The sequence below is a fragment of the Cygnus olor genome, chromosome 2 (genome assembly GCF_009769625.2).
Source record: "Cygnus olor isolate bCygOlo1 chromosome 2, bCygOlo1.pri.v2, whole genome shotgun sequence".
NCBI lineage: Eukaryota > Metazoa > Chordata > Aves > Anseriformes > Anatidae > Cygnus > Cygnus olor.
In genome coordinates this window covers 51,603,560-51,626,373 of record NC_049170.1, presented here as the reverse complement: position 1 = coordinate 51,626,373, position 22,814 = coordinate 51,603,560, and the positions used below count along the sequence as shown (strand labels likewise).

General features: G+C 39.2%; 1 protein-coding gene across 2 annotated transcripts in view; it reads left to right on the top strand.

Moving 5' to 3' along the window:
- The window catches only part of CDKAL1 (CDK5 regulatory subunit associated protein 1 like 1), a 434,256-nt gene that overhangs the window by 61,538 nt on the left and 349,904 nt on the right, over positions 1–22,814 (top strand). For both annotated transcript variants that reach the window (XM_040546176.1, XM_040546177.1), the window contains one exon: positions 11,511–11,595. In XM_040546176.1, coding sequence (XP_040402110.1) covers positions 11,511–11,595 — 85 coding nt within the window. The remainder of the gene's footprint in view (positions 1–11,510; positions 11,596–22,814) is intronic.

Here is a 22,814-nt window from a genome sequence, read left to right as displayed (position 1 = left end):
GCAAAAGAAAAGGTAAATGGTAGAATGTGTGCTCAGTGAAGGCATCTGTAAGGACAGTGAAGTCATAAGTTAAAAATACACAAACTGTGATACTGATCATGGGAAGTACTGGATTAAACTTCAACTATCAACATGGAAAAGAGGAATCTCAATAGGAAATTTTGGATTACTACAGGCCTTCTGAAGTGTTAAAAGTAAGAAAGTGAAGTATCTTCAAGCTAGTGGAAGTGGAAAGGTGAAAACAGCTTCTGTCTACTCAGAAAATGCGGTATTAATGTTGGTTGCAATTGTAACATACAGTAGAGAACAACAGATCAACCAAATAAATTTGAGTTGTGTACTAAAACAGGTTTTCTGTTGCTATTCTTCAGCCCACATTCAAGAGTAAAAAAAGACAGAGGTAAACCCTGCCATAAGAAAGACACTCCCCGTGTGGAGCCTGGCAAGGGAAGAAGACAACCTAAAATTTTTGACTTATGTCCCTGGGCTATGGGACAGGTCCATGGGATCTCGTGCCTTTTTGTCAAAGCACATGAAGAACAGCCCCACAGCGCTATGCACCCTGAAGGTGCTGCTCACTCTGCCATAATGTGTGGACATCGCTTCTGTGTAGTGACAGTGCCTGAAATCGTGAGTTGTTGCTCCCAGATAAGATGAAAGTGGATCCTCACACACATGGTCTGTTGTTTGTCTGATGACCTCCTTTTTATTTTTGGGAGCTGCTCTTCTATCAAATAATCCGTGCACGATGCCTCGAACTAGTATTCGACTGGTTTCTGCTTGATGAAATTGGACCACTCTGGGGCCATAAAGCCACAATTCTCTGTGCAGAACTGGCATGCTCAAACATTTGGCAACTGTAAATGCTGCTGAAAGTTTCAAAATAGGCTTGTCATGTTGGATGCAGCCTTACTAGTACTGGAGTAATATCTTCTGGTTTTTTTGTTTGTACAAGTGATGGCAGAACCTAGCAAAACTGGTTCTCTCACAAGAGCATTAATTAAACTTGCAATCAAAATCGGGAAGCGACAAGACATAAATCACGAGTGTGAGGCTGTGGTGGATATGTCTGTGTTAGTTTAGAAATGCTGAACCTCTGAGGGACTGCTTTGAGTGACAAGTGCCTTGTTTTTCTTCTGTCCATGCATATTTGTTTAGTTAGATACTGTTAGACTCTTCAGTTGCATAGGCAAGTAAAATGATGGAGAAATGGAGTGACTGGGTAGAGGGACTGCAGACGGACTCGTAAGTACTGCAGCAGCTGCACAGGTTGGTGTGTCTGTTCAGTACGAATAATGCATAAAGGGCAGGAGGGGCACATGGGGCTGCAATGCAGGTTTCCACGTCTGCCTGCCAGTCTTTGTTTTCCGTTCCCACTGCATCTTTGCTCTTCTCCAGTAAGTAGGCTTCCTTCACATCCTGGACAAATGTGCAGAGACTTAGAACTGTTATTTTGTCCTAGAGGTTTGTAGGCAAAAACATAATCAAAGCCTGCTTGTGGGATTGCACTGCTGGTTCCTGCTCTGTTGTGTATAAACAGTAAACTTTAATTTCCGGTGTGCTCAGTCTGGAGCCTTCACAAGCACTAAATTCTGTTGATAATCTGGACTGGGGATGATGGGTGGGAATTAACCACAGCAAAAGCTTATCTGGCTGCTGGGTATGGTACCTTAAGCCCATATCTCCAGCTTTTCAGAAAACTGATAAAGTAACAAATAGATGAGGTGTGAAGGTAGTTCTGAGAAAGTCAATAAATAGCTGGAAGCTACAGTTTAATAAGTGTTTGGACATATCTGGCTCAAATACCTTATATATTTTAACTCTCTTAAAAGTGATAGATGGAATTTAAGTCCATATTCCCTGTGGTATTAGGTATCAGGAGAAATAAGTGGAAGGAAGGCATTTGAAATCAATAAATTGCTTCTAGGTACAACTTAATGCAGACAGAATTTAGAGAAAAAAGATTGTGAAAAAGATACAGGAGTAAAATGTAGCTTTAATTTGCAGACTACAGCAAAACTCTAATCCTGATGGTTGTGAAAATGAATATGCATTCGTTGAGATGAATGGAGATTAGGAAGTTAGGGAGATGAGGAAGTTAAGTGCCATGGGCCAATTTGTATGGAAGAGTTGTACTGAAAAAGCATTAAGTCTTTGGAGAGGAGCTGCATCATTTCAAGTATAATATAACCTAAATCTTAGCTAATTAAATGTCTTTAAAATGATGCATGTGCCGTCTAATTTATCTGGAGAGCAAAGATTCTAATTTGGGAATTTTGCTGCACTTCAGAATCTACTGCTTCAACGCCTTGGGCTTCCTTCTCTTGGAAATGCTTACTGCTTGCATGGGCTAGAAGTAAGGCTTCACCAAGTGCATGCACATAGACTCACTGGATGGTTGAGGTTGGCAGGGACCTCTGCAGCTCATTTGGTTGGGCCTAAAGCAGGTTGCCCAGGCCCATGTCTTTTGAAGATCCCCAAGGAGGTAGGCTCCACAGCCTCTCTATGCCAGTGCTCCATCACCCGCACAGAGAAGTCTTGATGGTTAGACAGAACCTCCCGTGTTCCAGTTTGTGCCCATTGCCTCTTGTCCTGGTGCTGGGCACCGCTGAACGCCCCCCCCATCAGGTATTTGTATACACTGAGATCCCCTGAGTCTCCTCTTCTCTAGGCTGAACAGTCCCATAATTAAAGAAGGACATGGAATTAGGTATAAGGAAGAAATTCTTCACTCAGAGGGTGGTGAGGCACTGGCACAGGTTTCCCAGAGAAGCTGTGGATGCCCCATCCCTGGAGGCATTCAAGGCCAGGTTGGATGGGGCTTTGGGCAGTCTGGTCTGGTGGGAGGTGTCCCTGCCCGTGGCAGGGGGGTTGGCTAGTCTTCAAGGTCCCTTCCAACCCAAACTGTTCTGTGGTTCCCAAGTGATGCCACTGCTTTTCATAAAGGCCTTTCGTTTCTATCTGCCACGCCTAGGCTAGCAGGTTGTGGTGCACCTGGGTACATGATAAGACTGAGGCAATCCTCAATTTATGTTTTCTTCTGGGCAGAACAGACATAATGGGGGAGAGCAGTTAACATTTCATTGTCTGCAGATAGAAGCATTTGTTTAAGTGAGGCTTGTCAATGTGTTACACCTAAGGGAGGTTAAAATGATCTTCCTGGAGCAGATTCCAGTCAATCTTTCTCGATTCTGAAATATTTATTAGTGTTTGCAGCAAATGCGTATGGGATAATATGGCATGTACAAAAAAAACCATAAAATTTTCATTTTTTGTTCACTAGTGGCTTTACTGTCAGAATACAAAATTAGCAGCTTATGCTTGACTGTAGTGTTTTTTTGTACGTTAAAATACATCAAAGTATGTGGTATCTCAAAGTAAATATTTTAGAGAACATTCCTGATTTACACTTTGTCTTGCAGATTGCTTACATTTTACCAGTTGTTTAGAAAGTCTCGTCTGTAAAATATAGTAAAATTGTCTTAACTGGTTTTACTAAGCAAGCTTTCTTCTGAGAATAGATGAGCAAGTAGAGAATTCTGAAGTATTATTCTGAAGTATTGCACTCGCAATAAGAAAACATTTGCCCTGTTAAAGCTAGAGATTCTTCTGGAGATCGTGCATCACCCATCCTTCTGCTAAGGATGACAAGTGTTTAACACATTTGGGCTTTAATATACCCTGAGACGGTTGGAAACACACCTGCAAGAGCTGTGTCTGAACACTCACAGGGAGTTAGTAGAACTATTGTGTTTTTTTAAGCCTTCCTTGACCCACAGAAAAAACTAAATTTAATCTGCTGTTCAGTGTTGTCTTTTGATTTGCTATGCCACCCGAATTTCTGAAGGGCTGGTTTTCATGGATGCTTTAAGGCTTATCAAAAAGCTATGGGATATCGCTGATCTTGTAAGTAACACAGACAGAACTAGGTTGTGCGTATGTGGTTTGTGTTTAAGGAGCAGGCCTGACATTAGGGACAATCAGGCTAAAATCGTGGTTTGGTTGCCTAGACATCCTGTGAGGCTTGATGAAATTACTGAAACTCTCAGACATCTTTTTTGCATTTGTAAGATAAAGAGCAAATGGTGTAGAGGTGGGTGCATGTTAACTATACGGGTGTTGAAGGTAAATCAGTTAATGTTTGCAGTGTGTTTTGAAACTTTAGTTGCACGGCATTGTGCAAGATCTGCGTTTTTTGTTGTTGTTGATGGTTAGACTGTCAGTGACTAAGACAGAAGCAATCAGTCTGTATTTGCTGATTTGAATAACTTTGTTTTACTTATGAAGTTGTATGTAGGGAGTACAAAGAGAAAAAAAAAAAAAGGGCACACTCCATGTACTATTTTTGGAAGATCAAGTACGCTTAAGAGTTAGAGGAGTAGGAGTTGCTGGGATTTTTCCAAATTCTGTCTACAAAACAACTTCTGCCCTTATTAATCATCAGAATGAGTTGTTGGAGTTATTTGTATGTCACTGCAACGTAGCCTGGCGAAAGCGGTCTACTTGAACTTGTTCTAATGTAGTGGGGCTTTCCCTGAGAGATTGATAAATCACTCATTAGTACTTTCCACATTTAAAATATTAACACTGAATATGAGTCTTCAGTGAAATGAAAGCTGTTGGCTCTTGCAATGTGTGGAGATTACACGGGTGCTCAAGAGCCAAGGTGCCCAGAGTGCTGTGCTACTGCGGCACCTATGCCTGCTGCCTCCCAGGGTGATTTGGATGCCTTCGTGTTGTGGTGTGTTGTACTGTACTGAACAGACTCTGGATATGTTTAGACTCTCTGCCAACTCACCTCTTAACTAGCTGTGGGATTTCTTCCTTCTTGTTTTAAGGTCTTGTTTTATTCAAGGAGTGGGCGATCCATCTTGAGAAAAGCAGTGAAGTCTTTGTTTTGAAGGATTTAGCTAAAATTCAGGCATTCTCTTCTGCATTTGGCATATAACACCATTTGTAGACACACCTCTGACTTTTTGATTTTCACTGAAGGGCCGTGAGAAGAAGGTAGCCTGAAGCTCGTATCATGTTGGAAAAAGCTTAGTTTTAGAATGTGGAAAAATGCATGGAGAATTTAATACGTGGGAGAAGATAAAAAAACGAAGTATGTATCAAATCCCGTTGTCTATGCTGGGTAAATGGACAGAAAAATCAGTTGAAAATTGGAGGAGGACTTGAAATGGAAGTTTAATGTAACAATGCTCAGAATCCAACTACAGGGTAAATCTTTAAAGTATGCTTAATTCTTCCATTCATGACCTCATTGGCAAGTGTGACTTTTGCAGCTCGAGTGTTGCTAGGGATGGAGGGGCTGAAGCCCCTCTGAGTGAGGTGGGGCAGTGCAGACCCTGGCTTGCTCCAAGCAGGGGTGTAGCAGGGTTAGCCTGGAAGTTTGGCATAACTGAGTAGTAAAGTGGGAGAAAAAGGTGGTTTACCCTAAAGAACATCTAGGACCCAGGCTGTAGCCTACGCTGTGCCTAGAACAGGGAAGAAAGGTGTTTTGAGAATGGATTACTCGCTTTAAAATGCCAGTGTAAAGAGGATGATCTGCTGATAGCCACAGGACTGTAAGGTTTATTTTAGTTGATGTTTGGAGTAAAAATTTGTTCTTTCACCTGCATTTTCTTTTGTGCTGTGTCCTGGGTGTTCAATACACCTGCCAGACCTGAAGGGTTCTGCTGACTTGCACATCCTGGAATACAGATTGTCTGTGCTGTTAATGTACATTAAAACGTTAGTTCAAATGTTCAGCTAGTGTATTTTTCAAGTCCTAGCTGAAAGAAAACAGAGATTACTTGCACAATTTGTTCAATAATCAAAATGTTAGTGGAGAATAAAAATAGCAACTTTCCCTATTTTCAGATTAAATTAAAGTAAGCCATGATGGCAGAATTATTTTTTAATAGACGTGTGTCAGTATTACCTTATTTGATAAGCAGCAAGCCTTTCTATGTGGAGCTCTAAATAAAGTATTTGTAGGGTGACCCAGGTTGTAGTATTCCTCATTAAATGTAGATGAAGTAATTTCTAACTGAACTTCTGAGGTACTCTGTTCATGAGAAAACAGAAGTTGTAATGCAATCAGGACGACCCTTTTACAGTTTACATCATAATACTGCTGGTAAGGGACTGCTGGGACTGTTTTGGAAGACGTTTGCAACCGGCAAAGCTGGTACTTTCAGCATGTGTTTGCCTGAGTATTATGGAGTATTATGTAGGATTGGTAAATGTAGGTAAATGTTCCTTCACAGGTAGGAACTGGTGATGTTACTGAAATTTCAAACACACCACCTGGAAGTTCATGGTAACTTTGCCTTTCATATAATTTTTTATTTTATTTTTTTTACTTGCTATTGAGGGAACAGACAAAGGGAAGAGGCCAGTTTAAAACCTCTTCTGTAGAACACATAAAAGTTGATAGTTGATTATATAAATGCTAAGAAATATTAAAAGCTAACATGGTAACTAAATATTTTGTGTGCTTAGGAAAGGTCTGGAAAGAAAAAATATTTTCTCATGTTCTTCTCAACCTTGTCTGTTTTTCCAGTGTCAGACAAAGCCTATTGTCTAGAAACAAATAACCAAACTTCATGTCCCTAGAGGAAGATGTACCTTCTGATGACTCACAGCAATTCTGAGCTAATATTTATGAGAAAGCTTCTTTCCCAATACTTTCTGAGGTCCCTTGACGCCTGGTGACCCAAGAGATGATTAATTAACCAGTGCCTAATCTGGGTGGGGGATGATTGACATGGAGTCCAACTGTGAGTACATGCTCCAAATATGAAACTTGGGCATTACTAGGTCTTGCTCCAGGATGTAAAATTCCCAGCAGGAGATCAAAGGAAGGGGGCAAAGCTGTTTGGGAATTGAGAACACGCAGGATACAGCATTAGTGGGCAGGTTCAGGAGTGGGAACAGAGGCTAGAATATAGCACATGAATACAGAGAAGCTTGGGGTATGTTTGTTGTGCAAGAGAACTGGAAATAAGGGAAAACTCAAGAAGGTGGGGAGCTAGACTCACAAAGAACTTATTAAGACCAGGATAAGGAGAAGTGGAAGAAAATGCCACAGGAGAATTTTCTGTAATTATAGAGAAATACCTTTTGTCAGATTGAGGTTACGCAGATTGATATACAGGTTTTAAAAGGATGTCATGCAAACTTTTTTTGTCACATTTTTTGAGCGAGCAGTACTGAGCAGATTTAGTAGTGGTTTCAATGTAGAAAGGAATGATGTGCTGAAGAAAGTAAGTAAGGAAGGGCTGTTCTGTTAGGGCTTCTCTGCCCATGTTCCTTCTACTTCAGCACTCTGCGTGTGTTTTGATTTTTAAATAGATGTGGTTTGGGGTGGGAGGGGGTGGGTGGATGGGAAGGAAACAAAGTTTTGGAAAAAAAACAAAACAAAACAAAACTGAAGAAGTTAGAACGCCAAGGCAAAACCAAGCCAAGTTACTTTTAACTGATAATATTACTACTGTTGTCTTCAGTTCTTCTGATTTACAATTTCTACAGTGATAACAAACCCAAAAGTGCTATTTAAAAAAAATTGTAAATACTGTTTTCCTCTGTAGGTATAATGATGTTTCAGACTCTTGCCATTTTACCCTCTTGGTGTTGCATAATGCAGTCAATTCATGTTTTCCAGAGCTTCCCAATTAAGCTGAGTGTTCAAAAGTTTCCATGACCTTTAGGTTTCTTTGTAGTCTATGTTGTTTTGCAGAGAGTATGATAGACTCTGTGGCTTATTTCCAGTGTAGCTTTTCTTTCACGGAAAAGATGTCACAGAGCAAAAAGGCCATGGTTTTGAGTCGTGTTTCTGAGCATTTAAGATAATGCTGACTTGTGGTGTAACTTGATTTTAGGTGTCTTAACATACAAGAAATTCTGTTTTGGTAGTTCATCAAAAAATGGTGAGCCGCAAAATATGGTCATTTAAACAGGATCATTAGACTGAATATATAGAAAAAACAAGGTGAAGAAGGAAAATCCTGTCAGTGAAAAGAAGTTTGTTGCAGAGTCTAGAGAAGTGCACCTGTATCACATATTCACTACCACAACCAATGTTCGCTGTGCCTCTTATGGTCCTTACTTCGTTTTTTTCTGTCACAGTATGTATGGCTTGCTAGTGAAACCTTCTGGAATTGAGGTTGTCCTCCTCAGTAAGAGCTATGAGAATTCCCAAACACAAACCTCTCCTGCACTGCAGTTTGTCTAGTGGAGGATGCCAAGTGAATCAGTCCCAGCTCCACTGTGATCTGACGAGGTGGGTGGCGGAGTTGGAAGGGTTGGCAGGTGGAGGCCCTCCAAGGAATGTTGCACGGGCTGCTTTAGATGGCACAGCACTACATTCATGCGGTGTTTACCATCCAGACCTAAAATAGTTCACATCATTTGCCTTTTTTTTGAGTGTACAGGGAAACCTCAGGTCTTTCTGACTCTGCCTGTGTATGTATGTTGTTAGAGGCCTGAGCTATTTGTCACGATCACCTGCACCCTAGTGGTGAGTCATGTCAGAACACTGCTCCTAAAGACCCTTCACCCCACTGTTGTTTAATATTTAGTGCTTATGAAGCCTCAGGATGTCTTGTTTATACATCCATGTCTGATCTGATGTTTTGCTCTGTTTGTTCAGAATATCCATCAAAGTCTTGCTTGCATTTAGCATAAGTGCATCAAAAGTTCTGAAAGCAAGAGGTGATCACTGACAAGTTGCCCCTGCAATGTAAACTAGCATATTTTCCTATGACCTGATGCAAAAATACTGTTTGTAAATAAAGCATTGAAATAGATATTTGAGAAAATACAAAAGATTCTGTTAAATCTACACCAATGCATGTAATTCTTTTGTGCACAAACAGTGCAGCAGAGAACTAAGAAAATTTAGCTATCATTTTAAAGGACTGATGCAAACTTTGATTAGTAGATAGATCTTGTAACTTAATATTGTACACGTGTGTGTATATAAATCAAAACAAACAAAACAGTATAATAGAATGAATTAATAAGATTAAAAAATAAAGACAGGAACAGAACAGCCAAATGTGATTAAATAATACTAGTTTAAGGAGAGGGCAAGCCTCTGCTACATTTCTGTTTCTCTTAAACGATTTTTAGGTATGTAGATGTTTGAGACTTCATTTTACATAAACTGCACAGAAGATTCCTTTCCGCAGAAGACTTTATTCTTCAACCCCTATTCTGCAGAGGGTAAAACCCATGAAGGAATGGGTTGGAATGAATTTGGGAGACTTTGTGTAAAATGTGTGCAGGCATTGCTGTTGCTGTCCCTTAGAATGCTGACCCAGCAGTTAATATATCAGTGGCCTGGAGTGCAAAGCATCATGTAAAATGGTTCCTATTGGGTTAGTGTGTTAAGTCTTCCTAAACTTTAATGTATTCTTCCAATACCATTTCAAAGAAAGGTTGTTTATTCTCGCTTTAGGGAAAAGGTGTTGTGGTAGTGAGGCTGTCACCTCCTATTCCACATAGGCTCCACACATGAAGACCATTGTACAGGGAAGAACTGAAAGCAGGTGCAGGACTAGTGTTCCATGCGTTACACCATCTCTCCTCTGAATAATGGCAGCTCTGTAGCTTGAAATCGCATGGTTTTACAATGCTGGAACTGTTTTGTAGCCTGCTAAAGGTATCCATGGTCATTTGGTCTATGGTACCACCTGTGATTGTCAGGTAAGTGCATCATGGATGTGTAGCTGAATTTATAAATATTTCTTGCTGGAAATAGTAAGAAATACAAAGGTTTGACAGTGTTACTAGAAAACCTTGTGTTAAAAGTGCTCGTTTTCATACTTGGTGAAATTGAGTTGGTCAACAGTTCATCCTCTTTCTGATTTTGAAACTGTACTTTTCCTTGTTTTTTGTACATCACTTCTAATCAAAATTTTTAAACTGATATTTGTCTTTCTAACAGTGATAGTAAGTTCATAAGTCTAGAAACATTGAATTGTTTTCATGCTGTCTGAGTTGGGGGAGAGATTTTTTGGTTTGTTCCTTTTTTTTTTTTTTTTTGACTTGGTATAGACTGAAATTGAACTTGTTCTTTTGCCAGCCTGTCAAAAGATAGGGTCAGATACTGGTACGTTGGCTTTACACTTAAAATAGCTGGAGGTCTGAATGTTATATTTGACTCCTTTGTAGCCTTTGCCTGTCTAAGAAGAGACCAGTGTTTGATGCAAGTTAATGGTTTCTGTCATCTAGCATAAGAATTCCTTTCAGTTGCTATTTTATGGGTTAATTTCATTTTACTGCTTCCTAGGTTAAGTGACTGATAGTTAATTGAAAAGCGTAGTTTCTTTGGAGACAATGCTGGTGGAGACAGAGGGAAGGATTTTTCTCTTTTATCATTTAATAAGTATTTGTGTGTGTGTGGGGAAAGGGTATTCATGCATATGTCAATATGTCTGTGACGAGGGCATATGTAAACGTGCTTAAATCATTACAGGCTTTCTTCTGCTCTAGCAGGATGTCAGTTCAACTACAGCAACCTGAAAGTGATGATGTCTTTATTCATTGGCTTATGTTACTTGAAAATACTTCAATACTTACGATGTGCAGAACAGTAGCAAGAGTGGCACAAGTTTTCCTATCCACACTGATGTAAACTGTTTTGATCAATGCTAGAGCATTCGAGTCTTTGAGATGAATTATCTTCGTTCCTTTCTTTGAAAAGAGAAATTCTGACTTTACAAGAAAGACAGCTATGTTAGTAAATCTGTATGATAGGGATATTTTTACAGGATTAGAGTTCATGTATGTGCTTCTGCAGGTAATTGTGGGATTCAGTTGTGTGAATGTATTCAGATATCAGTAAGTTGTGAACATACAGAAAGGCTTGCTTCTAGAAGGAATTTATATGCTTATCTGAGTGAAGGCAGATGTTCAATGCATGAATATCTTCTATCTGGAAATAGCTGAACTGTAATTATACCATAATTAAGATATAATCTAAACTAGAAATAGGCATATTTCTTTCCAGAATAACTGCTTTGGCTTCTCGCTTTAGTAGAGATTCATGCTTTATTCTGGTTTGTCTGTTAATAATTCACAATAAATGGAAGCAGTTATTCTGTTTTGTTACTGCTTTTGTTAACCACTTACTTGATTTTCAGAAAGCACCTTTGCAGTTTTATAATCTCTCTGCCTTTTTATAGGCCAGGGATTATTCATTTTTTGGCAGCAACCCCTTTTCCTTAGTTTGTTTCCCATGATGTGCAACCTACTGACATCTCAGCTGATGAATGGGATAACTGTTCATTCTTTGCAAAAAAGTAAGTGCTAATGGAAGTGCTCTGATTTAAAAACAAACGAACAAAAAGAAACAGGCAAAACCAACAAAGCAAAAAGCCTTTCTAAGAACATAATTGTTAGAGTCATTTTATGAATAGTCAATTTATTGATAACTGCTAAGTTTGATCTTTTTTATATGCTATAAAGTAGGAGTTGACAGTTTGATATTTCTTGATACAGATTTGTATCCTTTCTTCTAGATGACTCTGCTGAAGCAGATTTATGGTTGCTGAACAGTTGTACAGTAAAAAATCCAGCTGAAGACCATTTCAGAAACTCAATCAAGTAAGTTGAAACATCTGCTTGCTAAAAAAATAAATAAATCATAGTATATTTTAATTTTAAAGGCTTCCTGTTTCCGATAGAGATGTAGTTTTGTGTTTTAGAGCAAAGAAAAGTGTACTGAATTTGAATGTTAAATTAGTGGATTCTCTAGAATGGATTTGTAAGGTGCAGTGTAATTTTTATTAGCTTTGATAACTTGTAAATGATTATCAACACACTTATTTAGAACTGCTGATCTATTAAAGGCTTCTGTACTGATTTTCAAGGTAGAGTTATTATATTTTTTTGAAGAGTTCTTTTTTTTAAAGCGAATTGCTAGGCTTTCTTCTTCCTCTAATTTTACATAATCAGGCTCTTCTAACTAAAAGGCTATCTGGTACATACTTAAATCTGTTTTATTATACGTTTTCTTAAAAGGTGAACTGAGTTGCTTATAATTAACAGTTGTCTTCTGATGGATGTGTTTTATGTTTTATTTCTCCCTAGCATTTCAGTGATGTTGAAAAATATGACATGGTAGTGCCTTCTGCCTCTGACCTCTGCATTAGTGTAGGTGTGGTGGAAGTAACTGGACAACCTGTATGCTTACAGCTGTGGTTGTCCAGTATAAATAAATGTCATGGTATGTTACTTGTAAATTTTTACCTTTAGTAAGCAAGTGTGGATATTTATGCAGTCGTTTGTTTAGTGTGATAGACTGTTTCTTGAAATCCATTTTGGTTAGAAGAACATAGTTCTTGCTCAACAGTCGGCATGCTCAGGAGGTTAGAGAGGAGAGAGAAGCTGCTTGCAGTGCTTACATTACTAACAGCATCCTAGAGCTGTAACCTGGAACAGTGTGCCCACAGTAGGTGGCACAGTTAAAGTTCCCTCCACCCTTCAGGGGGCTTCTTTGCCTGACTGCTAGTATTGCACTCTGTAATAAGACTAGCATTTTTTTTCCAATCTGTTGAAAAAAAAGAAAAAAAACAACCAAAAACCCTCTTCCCAGAACGCTTCCAGTTAGTGTGTTGGCCAACAGAACTGATGACAAGATATTTTCTTTTCTTGTGGCCATCTTTCTATTTTACTAATCATATGCCAGAACTGAATTGATGTGGTATGGTGTGTGTCCTTTAACCAGCAGAATAGAGTTGGTTAAGAAAGAGGGTCTAACTAAAAGCAAATGACCAAAAATATTTTTTTGAACTTCATGTTTCTGTTGTCACTCTATTAATGCTTGTGATATAATTTGTAGCCTGGGTTTATTCCTCTTTTACCTTGCTTCTCTCCATATACTCCTTTTATTTTCCGACACACTGATACTGTGGTCATTCTTCATTTCTTCTCTTTGCTGAGATTCATTCCTTTCCTGCAGCATGCATTGTTTATTTTCTACTCTTAGATCCTAGCATTTCCTAATGGTGGGGAATGACAACTTCGCTCTTTTGTTTCAGGCCATTCTTCACAATTCTCATTAAATGCGGGTATAAGAATCATATGTGGGTGCTCTTTCATGTTTGGACAATGTTTAATTTTTCTGTTCCATCTCAGAACATGACAACTTTTACTATATTTGGGTTTTACAATGACATGAGGAAAGCTTATATCTCTAACCAATATGATGTTTCCCAAATACACCTTAATTTGGAATGGCAGCAAACTGAATGTATGAAGTTTGGATGATACAAAGCTAATTGACATTGTGTCCTATCATAATATGTGTTTGTAGCTATGGAGATCTTTTTTATTAGAAAACTTAGTATTCAGCATAGTAAGATTTTTCTTTCAAATGAAAAAAAATTTTCAGCCTGAAAGTGTGGCATAGCATTATGAATGTCATTGTAACATGTGAGAAAAATATTCCAGTTTGGTTTATTCTCTGTCCCTCTGCAACTGTTTTTCCTATGTAATTTTCTTTGAATATATAACCTTAAACCTACAAATTCAAACAAGTGGTAGTATGCTCACACCATCTCCGATCATGATCCCTCACTAATGCTGCATATCAAAGGATGCCTTACAGCCCAAGGAGCCCTGTGGATTCAGCCTTTTTTGATCTGAGGTTCTCTTCAAACAAAACCACTCCCAGCCTTCCCAAACCTGTGCATTGGGTGTGCAGATGTGTATAGAGCTGATACAAGCCAAGCCAGCATAATTTTGGGGCTTTTTGCATAGTTCTGGTCCTCATCTCTTCAGCATCAATGAAGTTAAAGCTGCTGAGCTGGGGTAGCGATATGGAAGACAAAGAGTTGTCTAAAGATCATTAGTTTATGGATAGGAATTGTGAGCTTTTCTTCTATAGATTTTATTCTCAGTTGGTTAATCTTAAAATAAGATTAAAGGCAAAGGAAGTCAATAGTTATAAAGAATTGCCCATATAATTAAGTAGTTAAGTTCAGTTGGTGGAGTTTAAAAAAAAAAACAAACTAAAAAACCTATCCTTCCAAAAAATGAAGATTAAGTCAATGAAAAGAAGAAAATAAAGAGAACAAACTAAAGCAAGTAATTTCTATCACACAATTTGTGAAGACTAAGATGACTGCGTAAAGCAAATGGCTAGACAAAGAAATAGAATCTCTGGAATAAGTTAAAAGAAGCAAGACTACAGGAAGAGACTAACATCAGTGAAAGGGGGAGGTGACGTGAGGAACACCCCAGGGAAACAGTCCGCATTCAGTGTGGTAGCGCTCAGTTCTGTTGTAGGAACTCTGTAGTATCATCGAATGTCCCTTATTCCCAGCCCTGCCTTCAGTGAATCTACAAACGTGTACAACCGTGTGGCTCAGGATGAAAGCACCTATGATGGAAAGCTTGCTAGTAGCTGTTTTAGGCAGGATTTTACCTTGGTAGGAGGAGTTCATCTGTTGTTTAGATGACTCCTTTTTAGTTGTTATGAACCTAAGCTTCTTGGAAGGGAAAGGTGAGAGCACGGAGCAGAGTGACAGAAGGGCAGGTGAGCTAGTACGAATATAAGGTGTTACCTGTGTGGTTTATAAGCAATTACTTATCATGTGGTATACACAGAAATAAAATTATGTTCCTTAGTATATGCCTGTAGTGTAACAGAGTGGTATACATAGTGTTGAGGCAGTGAAAACTCAATAACCAAAGTTATGAAGCAGGTATTCTTTATTAGGGTGCCGGGTGTGTGGGGGATTGCTCTGCCTAACATGCCCACCAAGGATTACTGACAGTGTGCTTATATTAGTGGGATAAATACATATTCATCTAATTTCCCATAAGTCTCTTGCATATTCATCAGGTCTCAGAAGTATCATTAACGTAGGTTCCCACCCCTATTCGCATGTGTACTGGAGTCCTTGGGTGGTCATCCGGCATACTCTGGTGGTCTTTTGATGAAGGCCAGAAGTCTTCCTCGCTGCTAAACTCCTGACCTTTCCTGTCTTTGACAGACTTCAGCAGTCAAGCCAGTTCTTATAGGTTCCGTTATCTATGCATACAGTCTTTTACTCTCTTATCTTTGGGGTTGTCCTGTCCTTGTGGTTAACATACAATTGTGTTAGCTAAGACCTACAAAATCAACATCCTTTCTCTTGTTCCCTCTCTCCGTGTAGCATAGAATCACAGACTGGTTGAGGTTACCAGGGGCCTCTGGAGATCCCTGCTCAAAGCAGGTGGCTGAGAACTGTGTGCAGCCAAGCTTTGAGTATCGGCAAGTATGGGGACGTGTCGCATGCTGCAAAGCTTTGATCACCTCTGTGGCCCTCCGCTGTACCCATTGCAGTGTGTCCTCGTCTCACCTGTACTCAGCCCAGAACTGGACCCAGCGCGCCAGCTGTGTCTCACAGAGCAAAGAGCAAGGGTCACCTCCCTCTCCTCAGCCTGCTGGAGATGCTCTGCCTGATGCAGCCCAGGAGGCTGTTAGCCTAATTAGCTGCAAGGACACATTGCTGGCCACGGTCACCTTGGTGTTTACCAGGAGCCCCAGATCCATTTCAGCAAAGCTCTTTCCAGAATGTTGCACCCACCACTCATGGTGTATGGCATTGTTCCTCACCAGGGCCAGGAGTTTGCAGTTCCATTTGGTGAACTTCGTGAGGCTTACACGTTAAATTAGTTTAAGAAAATCTTATTTTCATTAAAATTGATATTAAAGTAAACTCTATAAAGAAAATAATTCATTTGGATTAATTTAGTGCTTACTGTAGGTGTGTTCTACCTGTCCTTGTAAAGATGTAACTATTCTTGGATATGTTGTGTAGGCTTTTAGAAATACCTTTCTGTTCTAAAATAAAAAGAAGCTCTTGTTGTGCCAAGGGCTTCTGTTTTGTTGGTGATGGATATACCTATTGTGCCCTAGCAAAGTAGCAGCTGGATATTAGCAGCATTTGGAAAGATCATGGTGAGTTGAATCCCTCTGCTCAGCTTTTTTTCTAGTGCTATTAAACTCTTGCTAAAGTGGTTCATTTCCACAAAAAAATACCTCTCTACCCTTGTCCTTTGTGGCAATCTTAAGTATCTGTGAATGGCTGCAATCCCAGATAGGATGTGTGATTATTGGTGTTTGGTCTTGTGTTTTTCAGCTGGCATCCGTACAACAAGTTCGGGCAGAAATTAGATTTTCTGGAAGTCCCAAGCATAACGAATGTCTGGTGGTTTCCGTATCAGCTTTGGGTAAATGCTATTTTCAATAATAGCCATGCACATTTTCCCCCCCCTGAATTTAGTGATTCATGTGAACCAATCTGATATGTACTGCCTGGCAATTTGAGATTGCATTTTTGCATTGAGCTATTTTTAAAGTGAATACCTACACCGTAGGTATCTAACCTTGGGCTTTCACAGAATAGTTTGACTTGTAGAGAATACTGCAGGTCGGTCACCTGGTGCAGGAGGTCCTCCAGCTGGGCACACCTTTTGCAGGCAGGTCTGGACCCCAGGAGGAAGGTCTGGGCACTTCCTGCAGCCTGAGGTCCGCGCTGCAGCCTTGACCTTCAGCAGATCTGTCTGGGTGGATGCATCAGCCACCGCTGGGGCAGGAGGCAGAGCTGCAGTGTTTGCTCTCAGACGAGTGCCTTGAGGGTCAGGTAGGATGAGTGCCCTTGACCTGTGCAGATGGTCGTGGAATGGTGCCTGGTTGCTGGGTTAAAATGTACTTGGAGCCTCCTGCTCGGCCAGTGGCATGGCCCTCCTTCGAAGGGGCGTCCTCCCGGGACACAACTGCTATGCAAAATGACCTCTCCTAATGGCCTCGGAAAATTTGGAGAAACAATTGTATGTTTCTAACTAGCCGTCTTCCCCCTTGTTGGATCCTTTTCTGAATACTGCTATAAGTACCTGTGCATTCAGGGACTCTTCCTACGGAGTTTTCATCGTGGACAGGAATGTGAGGCATGTCTAAATGAAAGAGGTGAAATCACACCACTCGAGAATTACGTTCTGGTTATGCGGTTGAGGCGTTCATGGCTTGTCTCATGTTATGGCAGTATGCTTGGCCACTGTAACCTTCTTCGTTACTATATATAATATATCTGATTAATAAATATGCACTGGAGAATGTTATACATAAATGTTACTGCATTCACTTTAAGGCACGCTACAGTGTGTATTCAAGCCTATTCTGAGTTGTGACAGAAATGTAAGGGTTGTTAGCACTGAAATAGCATTGTGTTGCTTCCACTTCTGTTCTTGCTTTACTTTTCTCAAATTTATGAATAAACACTGTGTAGGAATTCACTTTTCTGCTCTAAGGAGCATTATATGCTGCAGTACTCATTTAACAGGACTTTGACCTTAAATGTGCAGTTATCTGTAGATCGTCTTTTTCATAGCTATTGCTTAATACGCATTTTCATTTAGGAACATACATTTTCACTAATGGCTTATGTGTTCTTAAGCCACGTAGGTATTCTTAACTGTACTTGAGGAAAGCAGGGTTAAAAGATTAGGAAAGTGATTCTGGTTAGTTTTTATGTTTTTCAGTTTTTCACAGAAATACAGGACTGGAGAAAAGTTCTTGGGTTATAGCAGGTTTCAGAGCATATACATATTTTCTTTTTGAGTTTGTTGTTTGCATTTTAAAGTAGCTGAGTACTTTGTAGGAGAAGAAACAGTTCGAGTACAGCTGAAGTTCAAATTGATAGACAACTGTTTACCATTGTGTTTTAACAGATGTGCGTTTCTCAGAAACAGTGTATTTTGTTTTTGGGGAGTCTATTTTGTTTTTGTATTTTTTTAAGTGGTCTTTCTTAATCTTCTGGGCTGCGGTGTCATTGCCAGCTATGATTACTTCAGCAGGTTTCAATGAACACCTGCAGTTTTCTTTCTTCCAGAAACAGTGGTACCTTGCAATTGAACAGGGACCAATTTACAACCAAGGAATTTTGAAGTGAAAACAAGCTTGTTAATAAACAGACTATATGTTGTTTGTCTTATAAGATATGTATCACACAAAAGAGATTTAACAGCTTTTCCATTCCTCTACATGAATGCAATTTAATCTCTTTTCCTAACTTGGACGGGAGTGGTTGCAGCTGAGGGTTCTGAGATGACTGGTTGATGTTCTTGCTAGATGCCTGTCAGTCATGGAGATCAAGGGAGATCTCTGACAGAGGAAAGTGAATGTTGCTCATCTTCAGAAAACGCCAAAAGGACAATCCAGGGGAGTACAGGACGGTCAGCCTTCCTTTGTTTCTGGACAGAAATCATGGAGCAAATCCTCTAGAAACATTTTTTTCTGTCACATGGAGGATAAGGATCTTACCTGGATCAACCCAGGGTAAAGCATGCCTGACCAATGTGGTTGCCTTGTATGATAAAATGACTAGATCTGTGAATGAGTGGAGAGCAGTGGATGTCATTATTTGAATTATAGGAAGGATATTAACACCATCTCCTGCAGTAGTCTTGTGTCCGAGTTGGGACATAATGGTCTGGCAGATAGATGTTCAGATAAGTAGAAAAGTGGGTGGTGACTGGGCTCGGAGGGTCTTTAGGTAGAAGAAGAATTTTCTGCTGCTTGTCATCCTTGCAGGTGAAAATAACCCTGGAGGAAGGCTTTTTGTCCTTTAGTTAACATTTGAGTATGTAGTTTATATGATGCATTTCTGCAAATCAAACTATTGCTTCTGTGAACAACAACAACAACAAAAAAACAAACAAAACCTGTAGAATTCCTCACCAAATTAAAATAGTGTTACCACTTTCTTTAAAGAAGCTTTAAGCCTACTAATAAATTTCCAGCATAAAGGTAGACTGTGATTTATACTTGTTATTACTGTTTATACAGTAAAATTTAAGCTGTGAAGTACCTCTGGAAGAGGGAACACAAGTAGTTCAGTGCTAGTTATTTTATAGAACCTGTTAACGTAAGGTGTTCACTTCCACTGCCTTGCTGTTTATTACATTTTTTAGAAATAGTGTGTTGCCATGACTTTGAGTGGTTGTGTGTGAGTGCTGGAGTTAACAGGACGGCTGTAAGGACTGTAGTTAGGAGTGCTGCTCTGTGGAGATTATCCTGGATGCTGTTGAAAGTGCCAAAAGAGCAAAGCTATCATCACGTGTAGTCAACATGGGCTCATTAAAAGAAAGTTGTGTCTTAATAATTTGATGTCCTTCTATAAAAAGGTCACCTGCTTAGTAGCAGAGGGTTTTACATGCTTAGAACAAACCTTTTGTTGAACTGGAAGTTTTCATTTAAAACATCATGATCTGGAATCTTTAAAACATAAGGAAAACATACGCTGAAAGTGTTTATTGGAGTTTGTATGTGAAAGATGAGAAGAAGGTACAACTGTATGGGCAAAGCAGGGTGTTTCTTGACAGGGGATAAATTCTATGAAACGTGTATAGTTACAGTCGGAGCAACTATTGTATATTTAAGGTTTTCCAAATGGGTTGTCATCATTCAAATGCTAACTGATTTAAAATGAAGCCCCCTCACAATGCTGGGAATAACACCGGGAATGGTGTTAACAAGTAAATGAGAAATGACCAGCACCAACAGGAGACTGGAGCCATATGTTACAATGTATTTGGAAAGCTACTTGTGCGTGAACTTTTTTTTTTCTCCTTTATTTTCCCCAAACACATGGAATATTGTCATTCATGCTTTTATTGTCTTAGGCTGATGGAAGACATAGCCACAGGTGAAGGATTCAGTGATGTTACTAATGTTTGTTAGTGGAAGGCCTTTTGCTACATTTGAGTGCATGTTCTTGCACCCATCTCTGCCATAAAAGAGCTGAAATAAACTGCTTGACGTGATGTTAGAAAGCCATAGAGAAAAAGCAGAGCATATAGAACTGAGTGTTTTCCCATTGTATAATGTGTAGAAGGTAAAAAAAGGATTGTGGACTCTTTGTGATTGAATGTTACATGACAGCATTTTGCAGAGGAACTTTGCAAAAACCTGGGTTATAAACTTGTGTGCACTTCTGTTTAATGTTTATCAAGGTAAAAAAACAAACACTCTTTCGGAAATCTCTTTGACTTTCACGTGAACACATTTGGGGCTATTTTAATTACTCCATGTTATTGGTGAGGTAAAGAGCTTTTTGAGTCTAGATAGTGCTGTGGCCTCCGTTTGACATTACATCTTAAGCATTGGATGCTTTAGGAAGTTAATTAGCTTTTAATATTCTTTAAGCCTTGAGGCTTAGAGGGGTTGATGGATATTTGATGGCTGTTTTAAAGAAGAAAATATTACCAGGACAAGAGAATACAGCCCTGTTACGTGACTTCGTATATCTGCATTTGAACTTTTGGACTGAGCTGTAGTTACAGGTTCTTAGCTATGCAGCTCCTGGAGCACTAGTGTGTTACAAGCACTGCTTACAGACATTGAATATCAGTTAAATTTGTTATGCATAAGATATACACTTTTATTTGAAAACAGATGCAAAGCTATTAAATTTCAGTGATATTGGTAAACATGGCAGCCTTCTGATTTGGAAAGTACAGGTCTCTGGGTAGTTTATGGAGTAACACTTGCAGTTTTTTCCTCCTCAGGCAAAATGGGGACACAGCTGTACTCTCTTTTTTCAGCATTTCAGAACAAGAACTTGCATGCGCGTGTAACTGTCTGAAAGCTGTTTTAGGAAAATGAACAACACTGTAAAAGGGATCAAATTCTCTTTAGACTGAACTGCTGTTATCTTGAGTTTGAAGACAAAACATTTTTTCCTCCCCCTTCTCCCAAAGCTGATAGAATTGCATAATTTCAAGAATCCGTCCCAATCAAAATGATTAAAAAAAATATAAATAGCAGAAGTAGGTATCGGGTATTGTCCGTGTTTCTTGTTGTTCTGCCATGCGCTTGTTTCTGGGACATGAAGTTCCTTGTTGATCTTGTAGTGCTAGCTGACGCCTGTTTTCATAGACCAGGTATATAATTTCAATGATCAAGAAGATAGAGGTACCATTTGGGGCTAGAAATTTCAGGTTTATGTTTTGGTACTGCATCAAAGGCTTTCAAGAAGTGGCTTTTTGAGGGACAGGAGGAGTTTGGGCAAAGCTGTGGCTATCCTGACAAAACTGGCATTTACACAAAACATGTTAAAATGTTTTTGAAAATATTTTGCTGTTTTAGTAGTGTGAAACCAATGATTTCTCTTTACCAATGATGGCCTTATTCTAAATACACTGATGCTAGATTTGTAATACATTAAAGTTCCTCTCTCAGTTAAACTCATGCTTTAGATTAGCAGCTTGACCTCTGATTTGTCTTTACTGATCAAAATGCGTTCTGTTTGTGGTTCAGAAAATAGGCTACTGAATAAAAGCTTTAACAAACTTATTTGGGTTATGGAGTGGAAATAAGTAAAATCCACCTCTGCACATATGAATGCCAGGAAAGTAAGTGGTGGAATATAATTAGAATATTAACAATTTGTAATTCAGTGTAGCTGCAGGTGGCAAATGCTCCCACTCAATTTGTGTAAGCATAGAGCCGTTGATGATCCTTTAAGAGTTTGTGGTTTGTGTAGTGGGGAGGTAATGGAGGGCTATGGGAAACTGAAGCAGTGTGAGACATTGCAGCTAGTTTCATATTGTTTCAAAGAGTAGGCTAAGTGTAATTTCGTTTCTTCTGAGAAATATCCGTGATTTATCAAAATGGACTATGGCTAGTAATAGGCTACTTCACCTGAACGTTTTAAACTGAAATTTATTTCAGGATGTACAGTTGGGATTCTTACAGCCTCTTCTCCTGGACATGTCTCCCTGTTCTGTTATGGGATTTCTGTTTTCTTTCTCATGAGGGCTTACCAAATCAATTGCCCCATCACTAAAAACTAGCTGAGAGACTAAGGCAGTTCAGAGTTGTGCCGAATATCAAAGCATCCTTGGAAGGGGCCATGATATTAGCTGAGGTCCATGGAAGTGGTGTGGGACAGAATCAGGATAGAGCTCACACTGGTTTAGTTTGCTTGCATACAGAAATACAGTTATGAGAGGTTAAAAAGCCTTTGTCATTGTTTTCTTTCTTGCTTTTTTGGGTGTGTATCTAGTAGATAGGATGTTTTCAACAAGCTGCTGAAGAAGAGCAAGTTCATTGTTTCCCTTTGAAAACGGATTTTGCATTCCAGCAAGGCTGATGTTTTACTTTCCCGTGGGACAGGTGCTGGGCTAAGTTTGAAATAAAACTTTCTACATCAAGTGAACATTGCTGTTTTAAACACTCCATTATCAAAATAATAAGAAGAGAGAATACACAGTTGAGAGCATCATTAAGAAATGGACCAAAAAAGCAAGCAACCAACCAAAAAGACCATAAACCCACAAACATCTTTTGCATGCATCTATTTAATTATGTATTATATATATATATGATGAATATTAGAGTATTAAGAGGGTATAGCTCAATAAAATAAAGCTCTTGCTAGCTAGTTTCAAGATGGGTTATATAAACTTTACAAAAACCAGTGTTTTACATATTATATGACACTATGTTAATAGGTGTTTTGTTTTTATCATTTCATGCCAGCTGCACTAAGCAGAAAAGGTTAATGTCTGGAGTGCTGGAAACAGGTGGTTGATAGCTTTGAATATTTATCCAATTAAATGCATGTTGGCTGTTGTCCTAGCAGGCCTGACTTTTGTTAGGGAGGGAACACAGAAAAGCATGCAGAAACTTGCTGTAGCAGGATTAATGCAAAAGTCAACATGATCTGAACTTGTCCTCACTGACAAGTGTGTTTTTTTGTTTGTTTTTGGTTCAGAAGACCATCTACTTATACCTACTGAGTGTTTGTCCTAAAACAGAAAATGCTTGCTTG